This window comes from Pan paniscus, chromosome 14 (genome assembly GCF_029289425.2).
Source record: "Pan paniscus chromosome 14, NHGRI_mPanPan1-v2.0_pri, whole genome shotgun sequence".
In the NCBI taxonomy this organism is placed as follows: domain Eukaryota; kingdom Metazoa; phylum Chordata; class Mammalia; order Primates; family Hominidae; genus Pan; species Pan paniscus.
The window spans coordinates 34690392-34714915 of record NC_073263.2 but is presented as its reverse complement, the minus strand read 5'-3'; the positions used below and the strand labels follow the sequence as shown (position 1 = coordinate 34714915).

At 36.6% G+C, this 24524-nt stretch overlaps 1 protein-coding gene across 3 annotated transcripts in view; it reads right to left on the bottom strand.

Moving 5' to 3' along the window:
* Positions 1–24524, bottom strand: part of NBEA (neurobeachin) — a 707824-nt gene that overhangs the window by 488535 nt on the left and 194765 nt on the right. For all 3 annotated transcript variants that reach the window (XM_008952234.4, XM_008952238.4, XM_063595707.1), the window contains exons 18-22: positions 18854–18962; positions 5378–5459; positions 5027–5150; positions 3963–4155; positions 1201–2217 (exon numbers count right to left, since the gene is read on the bottom strand). In XM_008952234.4, coding sequence (XP_008950482.4) covers positions 1201–2217; positions 3963–4155; positions 5027–5150; positions 5378–5459; positions 18854–18962 — 1525 coding nt within the window. The remainder of the gene's footprint in view (positions 1–1200; positions 2218–3962; positions 4156–5026; positions 5151–5377; positions 5460–18853; positions 18963–24524) is intronic.

The following is a 24524-nucleotide window of genomic DNA, read 5'->3' as shown; positions in this document are numbered from 1 at the left end:
AAACTCCAAATGAAAAACAGGCAAGCCTAGTGTTCAACAGGCAAGCCTATTGTTCAATAAACAATGCACGATGTTTTCCTTTATTTTACATCTGTATCTAATTCAATATGCTCATCTCCTGCCAATTATCACTACAATGCAACTGCCACAAAAATGGAAATTGGCAGTTAGAGAAAAAATAAAAATACTTTCCCCACACACGATATATTATGAAGGATTCTTACTGGAGTACAAAGACACAAGACAGGCATGGTTTACTCTTCATAGTATAAACCTAATGGAAACACATTCAATGTATTTTCAATGACATTAAAAGGCAAGTGGGGCACCCAGAGGATAACAAAACCCAAGTCATTAATGGTAAATGTATTCTTATTTCTTCAACTCTTAACCATAAGGTATTATTTATCCTAGAAAATAAAGAAACAGTCATAACTCAGAGCTCAACAATTAAAATCCATATCAGAAAACATCATCTGTTTTTAGCTTTATTCCAGTGAGGTCAAAACTGAAGCACTAACATTTCCTAACAACCAGACCTAAGAGTCTTTAATTGTCTTATAACAAATTTCTATTCATGTGGTTGAACAGAAAATTCTCACTGCTAACAATTCTAATTTTTCTCAGCCATATTACCTACCTCACAGGGTTGTTGTGAGGATTAAATCTGAAAACATATAGCACAGTGCCCGGAACATAGTAGGCACTGGATAAATAACAGTTCCCTTTTCCCTTCCCCTTCATTTATCAGTTCAATCTGGGCTCCAAGTCCTCTTTTCTATAATCCACAGAACAGGGTTGGGCCTGAAGCTTAAAAGGTTAAAATTAATCAAGTATTCAGAATGAAGATCTTGAGTACAAAATGTGTAAATGTAGTCACAGAGTTATAAAATGTTAGAACTGGCAGAGACCTTAAAGGTCATCCTTTAGTACAACCTCTTGTACTAGATAAGGAAACTTAGGCCCAGAGAGGTTGAGCAAAGTTACACAGAAGAATGTGGCAGAGTTGGAAATATAATTGAGATATTTTTAGTTTCTTATATACATGAAATTATACCACATTATTTAGTTCCATAAATTACTATTATACTATAATTCAATATAAACATGAAGTAACTGATAAGAAATTACTCTGTTTTGGTGCTAACAACTCTTCAATGCATTTTTATTTATTTCTAGAACTCATATAAGGTAGCTTACTTGTGTCGTAGTAGTTGTTTGGATTTTTCGGATTTCTTTTCCTGATTCTTTGCCATCGTCAGACCTTTCAGTATCTGAAATTATACTTCCTGCATCAATATTTGGTACAATTTTGCTACTTGAAGACTCAGTTTCCAGAGTTGTAGCAGTCATTTCAGCATACTCCAGCCCCTTAGTTGATGACGCTAAGTCTCTTTCAGAAATACTGCTCATTCCATCTGAAGTTGTATGGATTTTGAATTCTTTTTCTTCTATTATACTGGATGTACAAGTTAAGTCTACGCTACCAGTCATGTGAGCAAGCAATCCAAGATCATCACTAACACCAAGATGTACTTGTGTGTCCTGAATATTTGGAATAATGTGATTGCTAGAAAGTTCAGGAAGTAGTTTTTCCTCCTGTTTGGGTATTTTATCAAAGAGAAATGATGTACTACTATTGGGAAGGTCTTCTTTCTCATCTGCTAATGTTATTAATGGACCATTATCCTTTTCTTCATTTTTTTTAATGATACCAACACTTCCATGTACATTGTTCTGGAGTTTCTCAACAGCAGCACTATACACATTATCCAACAGAGATTCAACCTCCACAAGGGCACCATTCTCTCCACCTACTAAAGTCTCCGGTGATAAATCCATATCATCAAGCTTTACTTCTGTTGCTTCCACTTTCTCTGCTTTTATATCTACTAAAAGATCATGTACTTCCACATGTACACCACTTCCTGGTCTATCTGAATTTCCAAGAATATCATCTGACACTTTTGTTGACATGAGTAAGTCTCGAGTATCTGTGCTGACAGGGTAATCGGTCTCACTTTCTGGGCTCTGGCTTTGTGAAAGATCTTCTATCTCTCGGATTTCCATTCCACCTTTTGCTCCTGTTGTCTGTGATGAAAGACCAGAGATGGTGCTCACATTCCCTTTCTTTCCCTTTTTAATGTTTTCCTCCTCTTGTCTTTGATATTCCTCATACATTTTGGCTAGGTATTCCTTATGAGCTTCATAAGTGACCTTAGGAATAAGTAAAGAAAACATTAAGGCATTTTGTACATATCAAAAAGAAAAAACTAAATAATACAAATCAAATTGTGGAAATAGAAAAAATAATGCCAGAAAGTTTAAGACTTCAAAGCTGGCACTTGTTAGTCCTAAAGCAAGTGCTTAGTTTCATTAAGTAACTGGAAATAATCAACAAATACAGCTATATGTGATTTATTATAAGGATTGCCAAAATCACACAGATAACTCAGCAATATTAAAAGCTATTTTCTTTTAGGCTAAGTATTTCAATGTTACCCAAACCAAATATGCCAGTTAACTTCCACACATTTATGTAAGCTTAAACAGAGAATAAGCAGCTAATAATATACAATAACCAAAGTACTATTACTATGTTGGTTTTCACCATCTATTGCTCATATGTGCACCCTTCCCAACAACTGATGTTAAAAAATTCACACATATCATTAAATATATAAATTTACAAGCTATTAAAACATCACAGTTTTATCCTTATATAAGCTGTTTTGGCTTTGTTACTTTACTTAGGCTTCTTTATTAATAATCAGAATACTTTTTTTTTTGCACAAAGACCTGCAATGTCTTTTTCTTTGCTATTTTCAAATTTGTTAAAGCAATGATAAATCTGAGGTGTCAATACTTCACAAAATGTAAATTTATAATTGAAACAAAAGCTTTTCTAATATTTTTTAAAGTTCATAGACTTTCTCTTACAGACATGGGTTCTATTAATGTATATTTAAATAAGTTAACAGAATTTTAGATTGGGGGGACCATCCTTTAAAGAATATCTCATAATACAAAAATCCCCTTAATTTTACAGAAGAAGAAAGCAAGTCCCAAAAGTGGGGGTTGGTAACATAAGGCCCATGGGACAAAACTGCTTATCACCTCTTTGGGTGAATAAAGGTTTATTCAAACAAAGCCATGATCATTCATTTACATTATGTATTGTCTTTCACACTGAACGGCAGAGTTGAGTAGCTGCATCAGAGGCTATAGAGCCCACAGAGCCTATAATATTTACTATCTATCCTTTTAAACATTTTTTTCTAACTCGTGTTCAAGAAGACTTAATGAGTCTCCTAAAATCACAAAACTCAATTATGGCACAGACTAAATTAAAAGCCATACTTCTGACACCCATGCTTCTTCTACAACACTTCATGATGAGAAACCCGTAACTCTGAATTTCCAGAATCTAATGTGTATATACTTGTACAGTTTAATTCCCTATTTCATTTTACCAAAGATCAAATAATACTTAAAATAGACATACAGATTTTTAAGATTAAAAATAAAGAAAAGATAAAGCAATTAAAATACCACTAAACTTAAACACTGTATTTATGATTCACTTGGAAATAAAAAAATCTGACTTCTTAAAAAAAGTCTTAAAAAGTATATTTCAGAGACTATTTCATAAAATATTCTTCCAAGAACCAGTTGAAAGAGCAAGTGGCTCAGATTAAAGTTCTCAGATTTGCTATAAAACAGATGTAGGTCAGCTTTGGGTATAAAACTCCTGATTTATAAATTTGGGGTTTGAATTAATTCATCTATAAGCCACTTTCAAGTTCTAACAGTCTATGAACAATGAGGGAAAAATACAAAACTGAGATACAGGAATCTGTCAAAATCTAAGATGCCCACAAGATGGCACCAGATGCATATTTGTAGCCATTTAATCCACTGCAATAACTCTGATGATATTAAAATGTTAAATCCCGTGTTACCTTGGAATGGGCTATTGAGAGGGTATCCACCCAGACTCTCCAGCCTCCCCATTCATATTTTATTGCATGATACAAAAGAATCCGGAAGATATTGTAGACCATTTCGGTAATCTTCTGTTCCTCAGAATTTTTAGGATTGATATAGCCAAGAGAAAACATCCAATCCTGCCACACTGAACACTGCAATAAGCATCTAGGGAGAAAAAAATTTGATCTCATTAAAAATATCCAAATTAAGTTAGAATTTACTATTTTGAAACTTTGATAAATAAAATAGTGAAAATATGATCTGACCTCAGTAAAGCAAGGTGTACAGTCATGCTGCACATTATATATTCTATACTTGGAATGACTTTCTCTTATTTCTCTACCAGGAAAAATCCTAATTATCATTCAAAATCATTTTCCTAACTTTCACAGTCAGATTTACTTATTGCTTCTCTACTTTCTCACCACCTTTAGCACTCACAATGTACTTAACACATTATACATTAATCATTGCTTTATGGTTTCCCACTGGAATGTACTGAGACTGTGTACTAAGACTATCTTGTGTAGCACAAGGTCTTACACTGAACACAGTAGGCACTCAATCAATATTTGTTAAATTATAGACTCAGGCAATGACTACCCCAGAGTTCATGGCCTCAGACTTTACCCCATGTTCTAGCTAACTAGCTTAAAAATGCACAACATTCGGCCATAAGAAATATGGGGTGGAAAGCATAGATGAAAATGGGGAAATCCAACACAATTACAACTGAAAGTTCCATTGGTGATAGATAGGTACCACTAAAAGGGATATTACATTCTAAATAAGAGTTTGTTTATATGTATATTCATATATACAATTAAAATATAATATCCATGTAACAAAATAAAAATAATATAAAAATAAATAGAAGAATACTGAATACAGATTATGTCAAAGAAACATAAAATGCCTTTTCTGATGATTGAAAGTATTTAGCAATATGGAAAAGATTTGAAATGAATTGAAAATCTAAAAGAGAGAAAATATTAATTATGGAATAAAGTGTTGTTACAGTATCCAAACTGCTTACCTTCTATTTTCACGGCTGTTACTGAAAAGTTTTATCATATCAGATAAAAATAAACGACGAACTTCCATCAGCTCTGCACTTGGTGTACAGTTTTTTAACAAAGTTGCCACCACTTTAAGAATCACTGTAAACAAAGAAAAAAAACTTGAAGATTTGTAACCATATCCTATGTTCAACTCAAAAAGTATTACCAACTTTCAAATAAATACTTAACACTATAAAAGGTGAGTTAAAACTGTCATGAACTAGGTAAACACCATAATGATTTAAGGGGTTAGGAAAAGTTTTGATTTAGTCTCATATGTTGCCATGCGCCTACCACAATACAGTAAAGAACTGCCATTTGCTCACTTGGATTCTGAATTTTCACTGTAGAATCTGGCTCTGGATGTGGTTTGTGTACGACCTGAGTACATACTTGTTCTGTCAAGATCTGAAAGATGAAGAATTTGAACTTCATTTAGAAAACAATTTAAATCATAATTGCAAAATATAGATATACAATGAACCTGCAAAAGAAATGTCAATGCAGTCCAAACCAAAAGAAACATCTCTTCTAAAGGGACTTTTTTCTTTCTTTCTTTCGAGACGGAGTTTCACTCTTGTTGCCCAGGTTGGAGTGCAATGGTGCAATCTTGGCTTCAACCTCCACCTCATGGGTTCAAGTGACTCTCTTCCCTCAGTCTCCCAAATAGCTGGGATTACAGGCATGTGCCACCACGCCTGGCTAATTTTTTGTATTTTTAGTAGAGACAGGGTTTCACCATATTGATCAGGCTGGTCTCGAACTCCTGACCTCAGATGATCCACCTGCCTCAGCCTCCCAAAGTGCTGGGGTTACAGGTGTGAGCCACCATGCCCAGCCCTAAAGAGACTTTTTAATGAATTCCACATACTTCTAAACTCTTTAACTCTGTATTCACCAAATTTTATTTATTATTTATACATACAAAACCAGAACCAGTATCTATAGAAGGAAAGATTAGGAAATTAATGAATTTATTGTTTGAAATGCCTTTTCAGTGTTCCTAAAATTATTTATGAACTATTTTTTTTTTTTTTTTTTTTTAGAGACAGAATCTCACTATGGTACCCCCAGGCTGGACTGCAGCGGCACAATCATGGCTCATTGCAGCCTCCAACTCCTGGACTCAAGTGATCCTCCTGCCTAAGTCTCCCAAGTAGCTGGGGTTACAGGTTCATGCCAACACACTCAGGTAATTATTTTTCTCATTTGTTGGTAAAGATGGGGTCTCACTTTATCGCCCAGGCTCATCTTGAACTCCTGGGCTCCTGCGATCCTCCTGCTTCAGCTTCTCAAAGTGCTGGGATTAAACGCATGAGCCACCACATCTGGCCCCTACTTCAATAAGTGTGACAAGGGAAAGTTCTTCCTAACAATGTGGCTCATTGTCATTTACTAATGAGTTTTTTAAATTATTTCTTTCAAATACAAAAAAACAGTTGACCAAATAAAGGAAAGAGAAAATTCTAAAACATTTACTAACTTTCCCACTAAAATGTGGGAGCAGGATTTTGAACATCATCTTCACTGTTATATTCCTAGTAATCAGCACTAATGCCTGACACACAACAGCATTCAGTAAATATGTGTTAAATTAAAGAATAATTAACCTAATTATATATCAATAATGTATGTACAACTGCTCACTGTACTCGGCTTGAGCTTGTGTTTATCTCTTACATAAACCCTATGAGGTTATATTTAATACAGACATCATTTTATATCTGTGATTTAATTTCCTGTTTAGCTTTAACATGGCAAATTCTGAATAAACAGTTAAACCTAAGTCAAGTACAAAAACTGCTGCAAAACCACCAATGTTAGTTGAAAGGACAATTGAACATAGCTATATTGTAGAAGCTGAAGATGGAAAAAGCAAATTGAGAGAGAGGGATGGTCTCTTCTGATTAGAAAAGGACCACGACATCCAGAAGTTTCATTTTCCTTCCCCTTCTGCTCAGACTAAGACAGGACATTTACATAAGTATATTAGGAATGTTCATAAAAAAGATATTGACCTGAAATAAAAACTGACCTACTTTATTAAAGAATATAGCATTTAATTACCCCCGTTCCCCTCATTCTCATACCTCTGATGAAACTAAACACTTACTTGTTAAAACTAAACAGCATTTCACAACTTTCTAAACAAAGGACCCCAAACATGCACTCCTAATCAAACGGAGTTGACATGAGATAAAATTTATTTGAAAACCATATACTAAAGAACAATCACTTATTGCTTGGTATATACGTATAAGTAGTTTTCACAACAACTTGCCCCGAAGACCCTGGTGTGTACCTATAGCCCAGTGGATGAGATCCAAGAAAATTGTGGTTATAAATAAAGGATTCAAAATAACTTCAGACGAGCTTAAAGGAAATCAGGACCTACTCTCCCATGATAGTTAAAGTGTTTTCAACCAAAAGAGAAGAAATCACATTGCACAGGAAACAAAAATGTCACCAGTTTTTATATTGTCTTTTTAAGTCCCTACTTTATCATCTAACAATGAAAAGAATAACTGCCTTGCCTATCTAATAAAACTGCTAAGAAGATTAAATAAAGCTCCATATGTGAAAGTGCTCTGAAAACTATAACATATTCAAATATAAGGGTTTTTAAAATGACAAACATATACTCAGAAACTCAATTCAACATGTATTTATTAATAACCAGTATGTGCCCTCCCTCTGCTAAATGTTTGCAGACTGAAAATACATTGCTAGGTGCAACTTCATTTCTATAGCAATTTATTTAATTATTGTTCTGGAGGCAGGCATAAATGCATGCCCCAATTAAGTAACAAAACATGATAGACTATCATTAAGAACCTATGTGGCCAGGCACGGCGGCTCACACCTGTAATCCCAGCACTTTGGGAGGCCGAGGTGGGTGGATCACAAGGTCAGGAGATTGAGACCATCCTGGCTAACATGGTGAAACCCTGTCTCCACTAAAAAATACAAAAAATTACCCGGGCGTGGTGGCGGGCGCCTGTAGTCCCAGCTACTCAGGAGGCTGAGGCAGGAGAATGGCGTGAACTTGGGAGGCGGAGCTTGCAGTGAGCCGAGATCATGCCACTGCACTCCAGCCTGGGCGACAGAGTGAGACTCTGTCTCAAAAAAAAAAAAAAAAAAAAAAAGAACCTATGTAAGTTTAAAAAGGGAGAAAGGGAATAATGAAATATAAATAAAAAGAGATGAATGTAGACCCAAACATTCTAATGAAAGAGCAGGACTCAAGATGGGCCCCAAAGGTTTGACTGGATTGGTAAGAGATATGCATAGTAACCCAAAACCCCCACTAAAACAAAATTGTACGAGGTTCAGAGCTGGATACGGACATGAAAACCAATGTGTATTTAACACTTAGAGCACATCTCAATTCATACCAGCCACATTTTAAGTGTTCAACAGCCACATGTCCCCAGTGGCTATAATACAGGTAATCGACAGGGAGGGAAACAACAATGAATCATAAGCATGGAGGTAACTTTATATGATATTTACAGAGATACACCTGAGCCCAGCATTACACATTGAAATTTCATTTTATAAATGGAATTATTTTGCAATTCATGTGTTACAGAACTTTAGGCTGAAGCAGGGGCTACTGAAGCTATCTTTCTGATGCACCTGCTCCCCAGCTTCATCATGCATAAATTTTGTAGTATTAGTAGGCTCAACTTTTTGAGATGGGGTGGTAAAAAAAAAAAAAGGCAAACTATTAACCCTGCTGTTGCATCTCACTGCCACTATATTTGGGTCAGAGAATCTTTACAGGTTTGGACAAGCTACCTAACTTTGTGACTTTTTTTTTCTGTGAATAGAAAGTTTGAATAAGATGGTATCTAACATACTGTCCACCTCTGAAATTCTATAATTTTGAGAAAAACTTTGATTATTAAGTGCTTAGTTTTAAAGCTGACTAACTCGTAAAATGATTGCATTCATAAATTGTTATATCCTTATAGAAACAGTTAATTTAAAAAATATATGTTTTCCTTTAAATTGGTTAATTATTACTATAAGGAACAAAGCTCTCATTTAGGTTATAAGATCTTACATTTGGCTCCTTGTGTCACCACTACATGTTTAACTAAATTAAGGGAAGAGTATGCAAAGAGAACCCATAAAGCAAAAATAGTATCACAATGAAGTAATGAAACAGATATTATTGTTGAGATTTACAAGTGTATTAAACATAAAAATCTACTTGTTTTGCCTGCAGAAAACATATTCTAAAATCAAACAATTCTTAAGTGTATTAGAGAGTACTACAAATCATTAACAAAAGGAAAACATAATTACTCATAATTTAGAGATGGAGTAACAAAGCAAAACTAAAGATACAAATAGAATTTAAAACACAAGTTTCATAACTATTACAATTCCTAAATAATATGTATATAAAATAGTTTTGAGTAATTTCAAAAAGAGGTCCATTAAAGTTAACTCACTTCTTAGTATATATCCTACAGAATAAATTCACCTCAGAAAACTATAGACATAAATAATTTATTAATTTTTTTTGGTTTTCAAAATAATCAAGATAGATTTTTAATCGTCACAACTTATACAATGTTGTCTGACATGTCCTGCTAAAAATCTGATTTTGTGCCTTAATTTGTTTTTTTTTTTTGAGACAGAGTTTTGCTCTTCTTGCTCAGGCTGGAGTGCAATGGCATAATCTCGGCTCACTGCAACCTCCACCTCCCGGGTTCAAGCGATTCTCCTGCCTCTGCCTCCTGAGTAGCTGCAATTACAGGCATGCGCCACCACGCCTGGCTAATTTTGTATATTTAGTAGTGATGGGGTTTCTCCATGTTGGTCAGGCTGGTCTCGAACTCCCAACCTCAGGTGATCCACCCACCTCGGCCTCCCAAAGTGCTGGGATTATAGGCGTGAGCCACCGCGCCCGGCCTGTGACTTCAAATTTATTGTTTATTATATTACAAGCATCTTATCAAACTTAAAAGTTTCAAAGATCACTATAACATAGTCTTTATCCTAATAAGACTTCAAAAAAATTATTAAAATAACAAATTTCTTTTCTTTTTTTTTTTTTTTTTTTAGAGCAAGTGTCTTGCTTTGTCGACCAGGCTGGAGTGCAGTAGAACAATCTCAGTTCACTGCAACCTCTGCCTCCCAGGTTCAAGCTATTCGACTTCAGCTTCCCGAGTAACTGGAATTACAGGTGCACAGCACCACACTTGGCTAAATTTTTTGTATTTTTAGTAGAGACTGGGTTTCACCATGTTGGATAGGCTGGTCTTAAACTCCTGATCTCAAGTGATCCACCCACCTCACCCTTCCAAAGTGCTGGGATTACATGCATGAGTCACTGTGCCTGGCCTCCTACTCTACTCTACTCTACTCTACTCTACTCTAAAATATCATTATCAACACCATAAGTTGGTTCTTTATTATTTCTGCACTTAATCTTACACATTCGTAGAGTTGTAGTAATATTTATTCTGATGCATTGCTGAGATTAAGGTGATTTTGCCAAACAGAAAAAAGAAAATGAAGATTAAAAAAACATTTCAAACTCTGGATTATCAAACAACTAATTCTCGCTAAGAGTACAAAACCTGGTTGATGCTAACAAGATGAATTAAACCTAAGCAGAGAGTCTGGAAGCGATTTCCTTTTTCAGTTAAATTTCCTTTACTATGTTAACAAAAATTAAATTGATACCCATCACACAAGTTAATCTTTTTGCAACTAGATGCGACACAGCAAAAGATGTAATGTTTAAACTCTGGTGATCCAGAAACAGTAATCCACTGCCCTGTCATTCTGATAATAAAATTTGGTTTGGCCGTAGTATTAAAGCTTATGTTGAAGACTCTTTCTGCTATTTTGTAGGATTAACAATGATAACCAATCATTTATCATCTCTCTCTTTTGGCATTTTGTACACTTACATTAACTTTTCTTTTTAGAATATGCGTTCAATATAAACTCAAAGTCCTTGAAAAAATTATTTAAAGTAACCATAAACATTATTCTATTTTAAAAACAAGTATTATTACTAAAATTGGTCAGAGGCCTGTAAGTTGGTTCCTTCATCATTTCAGGAGCTCTACCTCATCCCACATCCAGTATCAGAGAATTCAAACTTATCTTGAGTTTTCCTCATCTAAGACACAGGACCAGCAATTAGTTGGCTTTGTTTTGTGTAGAATATCACTAGAGACCAAAATCTGGATACTAGGTATACACAGGAGTATAGGTGGTGGGTAAAAACGCTGCGGTACTTGTGTTGAGTCACTTTTCAGGAAGACTAATAGAAATACATATATGTGTGCATACATGTATATGAAATTTTCTTATTTAAAGGTTAGTACTACACAATGGTTTTTCAAATTCAACATATTATGTTATTATGCTACACTCAATATAAAGTTTCACTGACTACTCAGACTCTCTATTATGGATAAGAGGTCAAAATAAGCAGATGCTCAAAAATTCACACAGGTAAAACAATGATTAAAAACTTACATAGGCATCATTGACCAAACCAGTTAGTAGGTCCAAAAAATCAAAACATAAACACATGTTCATGAATATTAGGCACTAGCCTTCAGAAGCCTAATCTGATATTGTAGCAGGTTTTGATTCAGAGGAGGATTTTAATGCTGTCAACTGAGGAGAGATTCTGACATTTTTGCATTATGTATATATATCATGGAACCTACCTATTTTATGATTATTTATTAGTGGCATGACATACAGCAAATTATTTAACCTGTGAGTCTTAGTTTGTCTGTTTTCACAAGCAAAAAAAATACCATTATCATAGGGTAGTTATGAGATCTGAAACAATGTACATAAAGAATTTACCATGTTTGTCATAAGAAGTGCCCAATAAAAAACAGTTACTATGATGAGGGAAATACAATATCAGAATAAAGAAAGAAAATGACCTCATTATACTCTGCATAGGGAAAAGCCATTGTGTTAGTACTTATTCAGTTCTGCATGCCAAATATTGAAACAATATTAAAATACTACTATAATTCAAAAAGGCATTGTTCAGAAAGGCATAGTCTACTAATCTTGTGATTTGTGGAATGATTGACACAAAGTCGGAATATTAAGCTCAGAAACAAACAATTCAGAGCAGTCAGTAGATTTCCTCACTAATCTAAAGAGCAGCCACTCTTAAATTTACTGATAAAATAGAGAAAAAATTAAGTAGTTAAAAGTAATATTATAGAGCAGGGGTCAGAAAACTATGGCCTGTGGGCCAAATCTAGCCTGCCACCTGTTTCTGTAATACAGTTTTACTGGTACACAGCCTGTCTGGTTCATACTGTCTGTGGCTGCTTCTGAGCTACAACAGATTTGAGTAGTTGTGACAGGTACTGTATAGCCCACAAAGCCTGAAATATTACTATCTGTCCCTTTACCAGAAAAGTTTGCCTTCCCAGCTATAGATAAATATTTTGTGATAAATATATTTGTAATTATAAGTGCAAAAAGCTGGACAAGAAAACTATATTTAGGATAACATTTTATAAAAGTTCTGTGTGCATATGTGTATGAGTTGAGAAATATATATATATTCTTAAGTATTAATCAGTATTTGCTAAATTTTATTTTGGTGCTTTTCTACATTTTCCAAATTTTTGCAATGATGAATATTAATTCTGACAGAAGACTATAATACAGCTTGTAATAAAAAGAACAACAGAGGGGAGTTAAATTTCTCTGTGCTGCTGTAGAGCAGTGGTCAGCAAACTTTTTATAGATAAGATCAGATAGTATTTTAAGATTTGTGGATCATATAATCTCCATTACAACTACTCAACTCTGTAGTGTCAAGTGACCAATGGACTTTACTTAATGAGTTATGTTCTATAAAACTTTATTTGTGCATAAAGGAAGCAGCCTTAAACCCCCTTGCATGCAACTCTTTCTCTTGAGTACACCCACACTCCCCTTTCTTGAGTTTGTACTTTTCTCTTTGCAAGAAATCTCCATGCTATCACTATTTTGTGACTCATCTTTGAACTCCTATTATCAAGAGCCCAAACACCAGCTGGGGTCAAGGTCCCACCAGTGTTTGGAAACCTCGCCAAGCCCACCAGTATTATCTTTATGATGAGCCAGCCTGGAGCATCATCAGCCTCATTTTAGAATCACTGGCAGTTGGTTGTCCCAAGAACAAGTCAAAGCCAAGGGTAACTCTCTTTCAGAAAATGGGGTGCAACAGCCAAAGAACAGGAACCTAAATTTTAATACCATCTTGTAATCAGATCGTTTTTTGTGAACATCAGAAGAAATGGACTCAAATATTGTATGTACAGGCCTTCATAGCTCTTTATCAAAACCCTGAGCTTTGTAGGAATTCCCGCCTCTGTTATCCTCATACCCTTTCCTTAAGGGAATCAAATGGGGAACCAGATATCCTAAATGATCCCCTTTTGGAAAATATCAAACAACTAATTAGTTGGAATTAGGAAATATCAAATAACTAATCCAGAGCCTTCCCTCACCTCCTGACCCAGACACAGTCTGGCACCCACTGCTTCTCCCTCTTACCCAGCTCCACCTTTAACTCCTCAGTCTTCTCCTAGTTCCACTGTCTCCAGCACCCAGACTCCTACTAGTCTGCCTCCTTAACATCCTATATAACCTTCCCTACCAAGGGAACTGAGCCCTGCTGGGGTCACCTGCAGTGGTGTTTCCTACCCTCCTAAGGGACCATTCTAAGTTATGTCCACTTAGGGAGGTAGCCAATGGGGATGCTGGGATCATTCATCAGGTGCATGTACCTTTGATTTTCAACTAAATTCATGAAGGAATTCTGGGCTTTCTCACTCTCATTTGAGTTAACTTGGGGAGATATTCATAATATCTTGTCCATGTGTTGCACTCCTGAAGAAAAGCAGCATATTTGGGCAGAGGCCCAGGCTTATGCTAACAATCTGTCATCTGGGGACTCTGAAGAATATGGTATGGGGGCCACATCTGTGCCTAACAATGACCCTAACTGGAACTATCAACAGGGCCAAGTTGATCTAAGAAAAAGAAATCATATGGTGACTTGTTTAGTGAAGTGAATGAAAAAATGTAACACCAAGCCTGTGGACTATGATAAAATAAGGGAAATAAAGAAAGGATGAAAACCCAGCTTTGTTCCAGAGATGCCTTGTGGAGGCCCTAAGAAAATATACTAACATTGACCCCCATACTGATGCTTGCCAAACTTTACTCGGGACACACTTTATTAGCCAGTCAGCACCTGACATCAGAAGAAAACCACAGAAATTGGCTTTGGGATCCCAAATGCCTATTAATCAAATGCTTGATGTGGCTTTTGTGGTATTCAATAATAGAGATAGGGCTGAATATGCTGAAAGGACCTAGCATGGCAAACAATGAGAAAGCAGCAGGCCCAAATGATAGCAGTCACTATAAGCAGCATCCTGCAACCTCAGGGTCACCCAGAGGGACGCTTCACCCATGGACCAAGCAGACCTACCAGAAAACTTAAAGGTAATGGTTGCTGCTTCAAGTGTGGGGAGCTGTGACACAGGCGTAATACCTGTCCCAGCCAAGGGAGCCCAACCAGACCCTGTCCTCACTACAAGCAGGAGGGCCACTGGAAAAGGGAATGCCCTCAGCTCCAAAGGGAGAGAAGGAAACTTGAGGCCATAATGGTTATAACTGAGGACTGAAGGGACCCAACATTCCTGGCGGCTCCCACAAAAGCATGGTCATCACAACTAAGGAGCTTTGGGTGACTCGACATGGCAGGAAATAATATTAATTCCTTAACTGATACAGGGGCAAGTTACTCTGTCCTAAAGGCCACTCTTGGACCTTATCTTCCAATAACTGCATTGTCATGGATGTTGATGACACTCCAAAATCAAAACGCTTTACCTTACCCCTGAGCTGCAGGCTACAAAACTCTATGTCCCATTTCTTTATTGGAATGGGATTTCCTGGCCACAGTTGGAGTCACTTTACGTTTATCAGGCCCTGGGAAACATTTCTTTCAAGTATTGGCAATGCTTGTTTTTTCGATACCAGTATCAGACAAACAGAAGATTCCTTCCAAAGTAAGATCTGGAAATGGAACCACAAGTATGAGACCAAGAAACTCCTGGCAAAGTAATACATGGTCAGCTAGTGATCATCTCTTTAAAAGACAAAAATAATTTCCCACATAAGCATCGATATCTCCTCAAACAAGAAGCCAGGTGAGGACTCTAACCTGTAATTAAGAAGTTTTTAAAACATGGCCTCCTAGTTCCATGTCAGTCTCTTTGTAATAGTCCTGTCCTCCCTGTCCAAAAACAAAACGAAGAATATTGTCTAGTTCAAGGCTTATGAACCATTAATGAGGCTGTAATTCCCTTACATCCTAAAGTGCCAAATCCTTCTACCATATTAACCCAAATATCAGAAGACACCAATTGGTTAATGATATTAGATCTTAAGGATGCTTTCTTTTGTATCCCTTTATGCCTTGACTATCACTATTTGTTTGCTTTTGAGTGAACTAATCCTGAAAATAGTATTTCCTGGCAGTATACCTGGGTTGTACTGCCTTGGGGCTTTAGGGATAGCCATCACTTGTTCAGAAATGCCTTGGCAAGAGAATTAAGGGAACTAGAGCCAGAAAGGGAAGCCACATGCCAATATGTGGATGACATCCTTGTATGCAGACCCACTAAAGAGGCCTCAGATAAGAATGTTATTCAAGTTCTAAACTTCCTGGGAGAAAGGGTATCCAGTCTCTCCACCCAAGGCCCAGACTTCTAAACTGGAAGTAAAATATCTGGGGTACATCCTAAGCCCAGGAAACTACACCATGTCCATCGAACAAAAGGAAGCTATCTTAAAGGTCAGGCCTCTACAACCGAAGAAGCAACTCAAAACTTTCCTGGGTATGACAGGAATTTGCAAGATTTTGATCCCAGGATTTAGGCTCATTGCTAAGCTACTGTATGAAGCTCTAACAGGGCCAAAGCATGAACTGCTTGAATGGTCAAGGAAACAACAAGAGGCTTTATGTTCTGGCTGAACAAAGAGGGGTTTGCACAGTAATAAACCACACCTGTTGTTCTTATATTAACAACTCAGGATTAGTTGAACTGAAAGTTCAAAAGATTTACTAACAGGCTACCTGGCTACATAATTTCAATATAATCCCACTGCTCAAACCATCTGGGACTCCATCAAAGGATACCTACCAACTGTGACATGGTTCCTTCCTTTGACCTTTAATAGCTCTCTTATTACTATGAATCTTTGTCCTTACTTGTTTAACCTCCTTGTAAATTTTGTGTCTTTTACATTACAACAGTTCCATGTCAAAATGATGGTCATGCAATGATTCCAATCCCTGCCTTGGATTCAGAGTCTCCTGATGACTCACCCTTAGAACCCTCAGGCCAGGCAGCCAAAGATTTCCATACCCTTTCCAGGCAGGGCCAACATCTCTAATCAGCAGGAAGTAGATAAAGAAGACCGACCTTCTCCCTCATCAACCCATAAGAATAAGAGATGGAAATCTCTGAAGGGGAAGGGGAAATGAAACAGGAATAATAAGGGTGGTTGCAGGAGAACAAAAAACTCCAGGCAGCAGTTTCGCATGACTAGCAAAAGGAAACTGTTGAAATAGCTTCAGAAACTAGGGGTTGATAAGACCCTGAAAAGCCAGGATGAGAGCCAAGATAGCTAAGGCTAACTGCACCCAGTATGGCACTGGATTTGATGGAGGTTCACCTAGGACCTCATTATACACTCACTGACATACTAAATCACACATTCACCAGCACCATAATGGTTCCAGGAACACCCATATTTGGAGTAAAACTAGATAGCATCACAGTTCTGAGAAATATCTACCCTTTTACAGTAATCTTTATGAATATTCCATCCATCCCTTGGTTAGAAGAAACTCATAAAGGTAGCAGCCCCAAAAACCCTTGCATGCAACTCTCTCTTAAGTATACCCACACTCCCCTTTCCTGAGTGTGTACTTTTCTCTTTGCAATAACTCTCTGTACTTTTCCTTAAAAGAACCCAAAGAAACAAAAACTTTTATTTGCAGAGACCGAAATTTGAATTTCATATAATTGAACACATCCCAAAATACTCTTTTTCCCCCATCATTTAAAAATGTAAAACCTATCCTGTTTGAGGACTGTGCAAAATCTGCAATTGACTTGATCTGTTCCATGGCTTACATGAAAAGAAACAGTATTAGAGAAGTGTAAATTTGTTTTTGTTTTTTTGTTTTTTGTTTTTTTTCTGAAGGGGACAGGGTCTCACTTTGTCACTCAGGCTGGAGTGCAGTGGTGCAATCTCAGCTCAGTGCAGCCTTGACCTCCTGGGATCTAGCCGACCTCCTGGGATCAAGCAGTCCTCCTGCCTCAGCCCCGCAAGTAGCTGAGATTACAGGTTAATTCAAAATTATAGTACAATTCCATTCAGAAGCTTAGCATCTCCCTTTCTCAATGCCTCTCATTTTTATTTTTAAAACATTTTTATAAAGAAATCTACAATGATGAGATATTCTGTTTAATGTTTTCTGACCACTGCTCTTCTGAGTTAGGAATAATATTATGGATATTTAGTAGTACCTGTAAGTTTTCTCTTAGCATGATTATAATGCCCTTGTATAACAGACGCAAGGCCTTGCCATCTAAATCTATAACAAAATAATCTACACTCTGCTGTATTTCAAAGTGTGAGATTAAAAATCCACTTTTCTTTTCTTGTTTTGACATGATGGGTATGCACTGGTATTTAAAAGCAGAAAACTTAGGTTTGGCAATACAAGTGGTACATGAAACACTGTTGAGGTATTACATCACCGTAATTTCTAGTTTGCCAAGCAACAGTGCAAGGTGAGGAGAGCATAACAAATATTCTTGTTACAACTCTTTAACTCTGTGGTCGTGGCACAAAAGCAGCTACAGGCAACAGCTAAACAAATGAGTGTGACTGTGTTTGCTGAAATTTGAAAATCCTATACATTTTACAACTCATATATTATTCTTTTTTTGATTATTTTCAACCATTTAGAAATATAAAAAGCTTCCTTAACTTAGAGCCATACAAAAATGGATGCTGGCAGTTAGCTCTTGTGCTAGAGAAAAAGAACTGGGACCACTGAAGATCAGTTATAGGAAAGCAGAGTTAAGGTTAATGTAAGGGGACATTACTAACATTTTACTAGCATTTAAAAATGAAAGTAGCCACTCTGTGAGGTAGTATACATATTTCCTAGAAAATACTGAACCCAAAACTGTTCCATTTGTTGGAAGTGATAAAAAAGGAACCTCTAAATTGAAATGATGAGATCCAAAGATGCTTCCAGATATCATTTTTACAAATAATTCTTACCGAAATTTATCCCAGTAGCAACTCCAGCTTAATACTGGCAGTGGATAGCTAATAGAAGCAGAAAGAGAGAGAGTAGGAACGAGAGGATAAAAACAGAGGGGTGGGGATGGGGAAGCAGAACTAATATATACTACATAATGGATGTAATTTATGTGAGAAAGACTTTGTGTGAAGCCAGTCAGCCAACCCATACAAGAAGAAAAGCTCTTGGATCGACATAAAGAGATTGGCAAAAATTGTACATGGATATATTTTAAAATAAAATAAAAATATAAGGTATATATTCATTTTTTACCATTAAACCATTTTGTGGTTTAATTAGCTTTTAGATTAACAGACCAACTACTCATCTCAATTGCATAGATTAAGAGGGTTTCCACTGTATACACTTAAAACTTTCATCACGCATTTTTTATTTTTACCTCATAAAGTGTGTTGTATGTGGTGACAGTCACAGTGTTTGTATGCAACATCAGCCTTTCTCCAAGAAGAGTGAAAAGACTATGGGTGTGCATAATTTCAACTTTTCTCCTGGAGAGAAGGAGGAAAAATAAAACACCATGAAACACATTGGATTCTCCGATCACATGACTTTTAGATAAGAGAGAACAATTTATAAGCAGATACAGAATAATACAAGTAATTATTTTCATGAACTTCCATCTATAGAAACAACAGTTTGTAACACAACTGTGTCCTAAAGTTCCAAGACTATTAGTTAAAAACTTTTCAAATGAAATATCTGTGTGAACTAAAATGTGAAATGTACAAATTATGGAATATTACATACGTGTCATTGTTATTATTTTCAAATTTCAAATAACTATTTTGAAGTTATTTTATTGGGTTAAAATTATTGGTTTCCCCTAACATAGAGACCACATAATTTTTAAATCATGCCTGTACAAATTCAAAGTTTATAACATAGACTATAACAAACCTTAATATCAAGAACTAAAACTACGGTTAAAAATAAATACTCTAGCTTAATTTTGGTGTCATAAAACAAAATAATTCTGCATAATTAAAGAGAGTTCATCATTGCTTGTATTTGTGGTCTACCAATGGATTTAAAAAATATCTTTCTACTTAATGTTGCCTGATTTAATTGTGTCCCTCCCACACCCATACTTAGGATAGAAGGTTCCATTAAAGGCCTCCTGGAACTCTTAGCTCTAGCTCAAGAATTACTACAGGCCTCTCATTTGTGTCACTTCCTTAGAATTCAAGATCTGGGCTGGGAACAGTGGCTCACGCCTGTAATCCCAGCACTTTCAGAGGCTGAGGTGGGTGGATCACGAGGTCAGAAGTTCGAGACAAGCCTGGCCAATGTGGTGAAACCCCATCTCTACTAAAAATACAAAAATTAGCTGGGCGTGGTGGCACATGCCTGTAGTCCCAGCTACTCAGGAGGCTGAGGCAGAAGAATCGCTTAAACCTGGGAGGTGGAGGTTGCAGTGAGCCGAGATCGAGCCACTGCACTCCAGCCTGGGCAACAGAGTGAGACTCCATCTCAAGAAAAAAAAAAACAAAAAAAGAATTCAAAATATGGATCATCTTCTCTCCCAACTCTCAGTATTTCATTTCTTCAATTTTCTATTGTTCTCTGGATTGGCAACTGTGACACAGCCTGACAAAGTAATCACTAAACTCTGGTTCCTTTCTTCCTGGGTCCACATCTGTATTACATTTCCAGCCTCTCTTACAGCTAAGTGTGACTATTTAACTGAGTTCTAGCCAATAAAATGTGAAGAGAAAAGCTGTAGATTATTTTTAGTCCTGACCCACAGGAAAAGCACTCATGCACATTTTCCATGCTCTTTCCCCAAGCCAGCAACACAGAATCCACAGAAGGAAGACAATGGAGCTACAAGGTGGGAGAAGCTGCCTGGGTCTCTAAATCACTGTAAGATAAACAACTGCTTGGGAAAACCTATTTGGATTTTAAGTGAACATGAAATAAACTACTAGCCTGGTAAGTGACTAGAATTTCATTATTTATCAGTTATGGCAGCTACTGTTACCATAATTAATACAGAAATCAAATGAACCATTTATGTCGGTACCATTCATCTGCAAAAGGTCTCTTCTAACATTAGCCTCCAAGAGCCACACTCCATAACAAAAGACACAGGATTGTTGATCCCCTCACCCTATCTGCCTCAGTCCAGGGAAGGAAAAAGCAAAATGACCTAAACTCAAAAGGAAGGTAGGGCATCTGTTCTGCAGCTGTGTTTGCAAAACACTTAAATATGACTGAAAAAGGTCAAATGGCTATTTAAAAAAAAATACAGGGCTAATGAGTATTATGGGACTATGGAAGGGAAGGTTTAAATCTCTTCCAACTCAAGCCTCGCCCAAGAAAAGGAGGCCTTAAGTATTCCTTTGCTCCCAATCAGGAAAGAACAAATGACAAAGCATTGGCCTTGAAATAGATCTCTGCTACAAGGAGCTGGTAAACATATGTCTAAATTAGTCTATCTAAAGGCCAGCTCAGTGCCTCATGCCTGGAATCCCAGCAGTTTGGGAGGCCAAGGCAGGAGGCTCATTTGAACTCATGAGTTCGAGATAAGCCTGGGCAACACAGCAAGACTTCATCTCTACTTAAAAAAAAAAAAAATTAGCTGGGCATAGTAGCAGGCTCCTGTAGTCCCCAGTTACTCAAGAAGGGGAGAATGACTTGATTCCTGGAGATCAAGGCTGCAGTGAGCTTGTGCCACTGCACTCTAGCCTGAGCAACAGAGTGAGACCTGGTCTCAAAAAAGTGAACTAATTAATTAAGTAGGCTATCTGAAATTTAGAATATTCTCTTAACTGTGCCACTACTACTTCAGCTACTGAAGAAATCCATGCCCTCTTGATTATCTCCTCCAATGCAAACATTTATACAGATGCTTAATTCTAGGTTCGGGGGAAACTTGAAGATGCTGTGCATACACCACAGTAGAGATGAGTCAACTTCCTCCTGTAGTTTGCTTTAAAACAATACTTACCAGTACATTTTGTTGCACAGCAGTCAAGAGATTAAAAAAAAAAAATGCCATCCATCATCTTAAGCAGGAAATGGTGCACTGGCCCTGTACATCACATGATTTTGTTCCTTATAGGACTTCTAATGAAAGACCTAGCTCTGTGGGTTTAGTTCAGGAAAGGCTTCAGTGGGACATTTACTGGAAAAACTAACATCATAATTACCTTTAAGATCTAGAGACCTCAGTTTTTAGTGCTGATTTGCTTCATATCTTGAGTTTGACAGGATTTCTGCCCACATGGATCGACAGTGTAATCTATTTTTTTTTTACAGAATCTTGTAATCATGCACATTATAGATGTATTAGCTTACTATACATTCCACTGAAATGTATTTAAATTTCTTTCTTCACAAAACAATCTTTTTGTGGGGTGGCCAAAGATACTTCTTATTGCTGGGTGTGGTGGCTCATGCCTGTAATCCCAACACTTTGGGAGGCCGAGGCAGGCAGATCACTTGAGGTCAGGAGTTCAAGACCAGCATGGCCAACATGGTGAAACCCCGTCTATACTAAAAATACAAAAATTAGCTGGGTGTGGTGGCATGCACCTATAGTCCCAGCTACTTGGGAGGCTGAGGCGGGAGAGTCACTTGAGCCTGGGAGGCGGAGGTTGCAGTGAGCTGAGATTGCATCACTGCACTCCAGCCTGGGCAACAGAGTTAGGCTCTGTCTCAAAAAAAAAAAAAAGATATTTCTTGTAACAAATTCAGAGTATATATGAAAACAGTAAAGAAAACAATAAAGAAAGAAAAGAAACCCCATAATTCTGTAACCCAGACATAATCATTATAAATATCATTTTATATACAGATTAATTACTATGCATATAAATCCATATATGACACACAGATATAAATGACAGGATGAGAGGAATACAATGGAAATTGTTCTATATAAGGTAATTTATAGTTTGTTTAAGTCAACAATATATTGTGTATTTTTCAGTGTCATAAAATATAATTGATAAGAAAAATGGAGCATAATTGGCAGAGCGCAGTGGCTCACACCTGTAATTCTAGCACTTTGGGAGGCTGAGGTGGGAGGATCACTTGAGGTCAGGAGTTCAAGACTAGCCTGGCCAACATGGTGAAATCCTGTCTCTACTAGAAACACAAAAATTAGCCGGGCATGGTGACAGGCACCTGTAATCCCAGCTACTCTGGAGGCCGAGGCAGGAGAATCACTTGAACATGGGAGGTGTAGGTTGCAGTGGGTGGAGATTGCATCATTGCACTCCAAGCTGGGCGACAGAGCAAAACTCCGTCTCGAAAAAAAAAAAAAAAAAGTAGCGTAATTGTTTTATCCATTAACTAATGTTAGCCATTTATGTAATTTCCAATTTTTTTCTACCATAAATAAACTTTTCCTTTAGACGCATCTTTGGGCATAACCATGGTTATTTCCTTAGGATAAAAACTGAAATGATTGGGTTAAAAGCTTTTATATTTTAATTTTTATGAGACTTTGCTGAACTGACCTCCAAAAATACGTACATTTATATTTCTACTATTAAGGTATAAATGCATTTTACCAACCCTATGTATTATAATCATCAGAAAAATAGTCAATTTGGTATGTAAAAAGTAGATCTTATTTTCACTGACAAGAATTGCTGATCAATTGAAAGTTTCTAACCATTTATACTACTTCCAAGAAGTTCCTGATGCTGTCCTGTGACCCATTTTTTCCTTCTGTGTGTTCATCTTTTTTCTACTAATTATGAGATCCCTAATAATATCAGGAAAATTATTCCTTTGTCAACTCATTTACAAATATTTTCCACTTTCTGAATTTCAAGGGATTTTGTGGCATCAAAGGTTTTTTTTTTTAATTTTCTTGAATAAAATCTATCTATAAAGTTTTGATCCTGTCATTTCTTCATTTATACTTAATATAGCATTTTAAAATGATTTTTATTTTAACTCATTTTTCATAATTATTTAATTGGTTGTGTTAAGTCATATACAACATAGAAATTCATAAACTGTAGGGAAACAGAAAGTACAAGACTTAAAATTCTACTACCCAAAAGTAACACAATAAATAACAATAAACATTAGATATCTTTTTATGGAGAGTAAGAGAAGGTAATAAAGGAGAAGGGAAGAAAGAGGGAATAAAGAAGGATAGAAGAAACTCATACTAAATTTTATTTTAAATAAAAAGCATCAAATGTAATTTTACTCACATTTAACAGAAAAGAAAGAAAAGGACATGAAACAATAAAAAAAGTTTTTAAACTTCAGATGACTTTCTTTACCACATGAAGTGCTTTTTTTTTTTTTTGGAGACTGTGTGTTGCTCAGTCGCCCAGGCTGGAGTGCAGTGGCGTGATCTTGGCTTACTGCAAGCTCCGCCTCCTGCGTTCAGGCCATTCTCCTGCCTCAGTCTCCCCAGTAGCTGGGACTACAGGCGCCCGCCACCACACCCAGCTAATTGTTTGTATTTTTAGTAGAGACGGGGTTTCACCGTGTTAGCCGGGATGGTCTCGATCTCCTGACCAAGGGATCCACCCATCTAGCCTCCCAAAGTGCTGGGATTGCAGGCATGAGCCACCGCGCCTGGCCAAAGGGCTTTTTTCTAACTAAAAATCTCTATGAGGCTTAAAAAATAATTATGAATAAAACAACAAAGTGTTACATAATTAATTAACTAAACATTTCAATTTTAGAAAGTATCAATTTACTCTTTTATATTAAAGACAGATAATTACCATCCTCACACTTTATGTCATCTAATTTTTGTGAGCTATATTGCTATTTGAACATCAAGGTTTAAAATACTTAAATTATTTTCATTGTAACACTGCTGTTATGTATGAATTGTTGGGTCTTCGTCTACTTCAAATGAATTCACTTCCTTGACCTTGTCTTTACCATTTGTGGTTTTTCTTTTGACTCAGCTCTCAATTGACTGGGGATGCCATTCAAGAGGAGATGAAGAAGTCTGTCTTCTGAATTCTGACCTGATGTCTACATACTTAACAATCTGGCAGGATATAATATTCTCGGGTCACACCTTCTTTCAGAACTTGCAGACACTGCATTATTTCTTTTGGCAC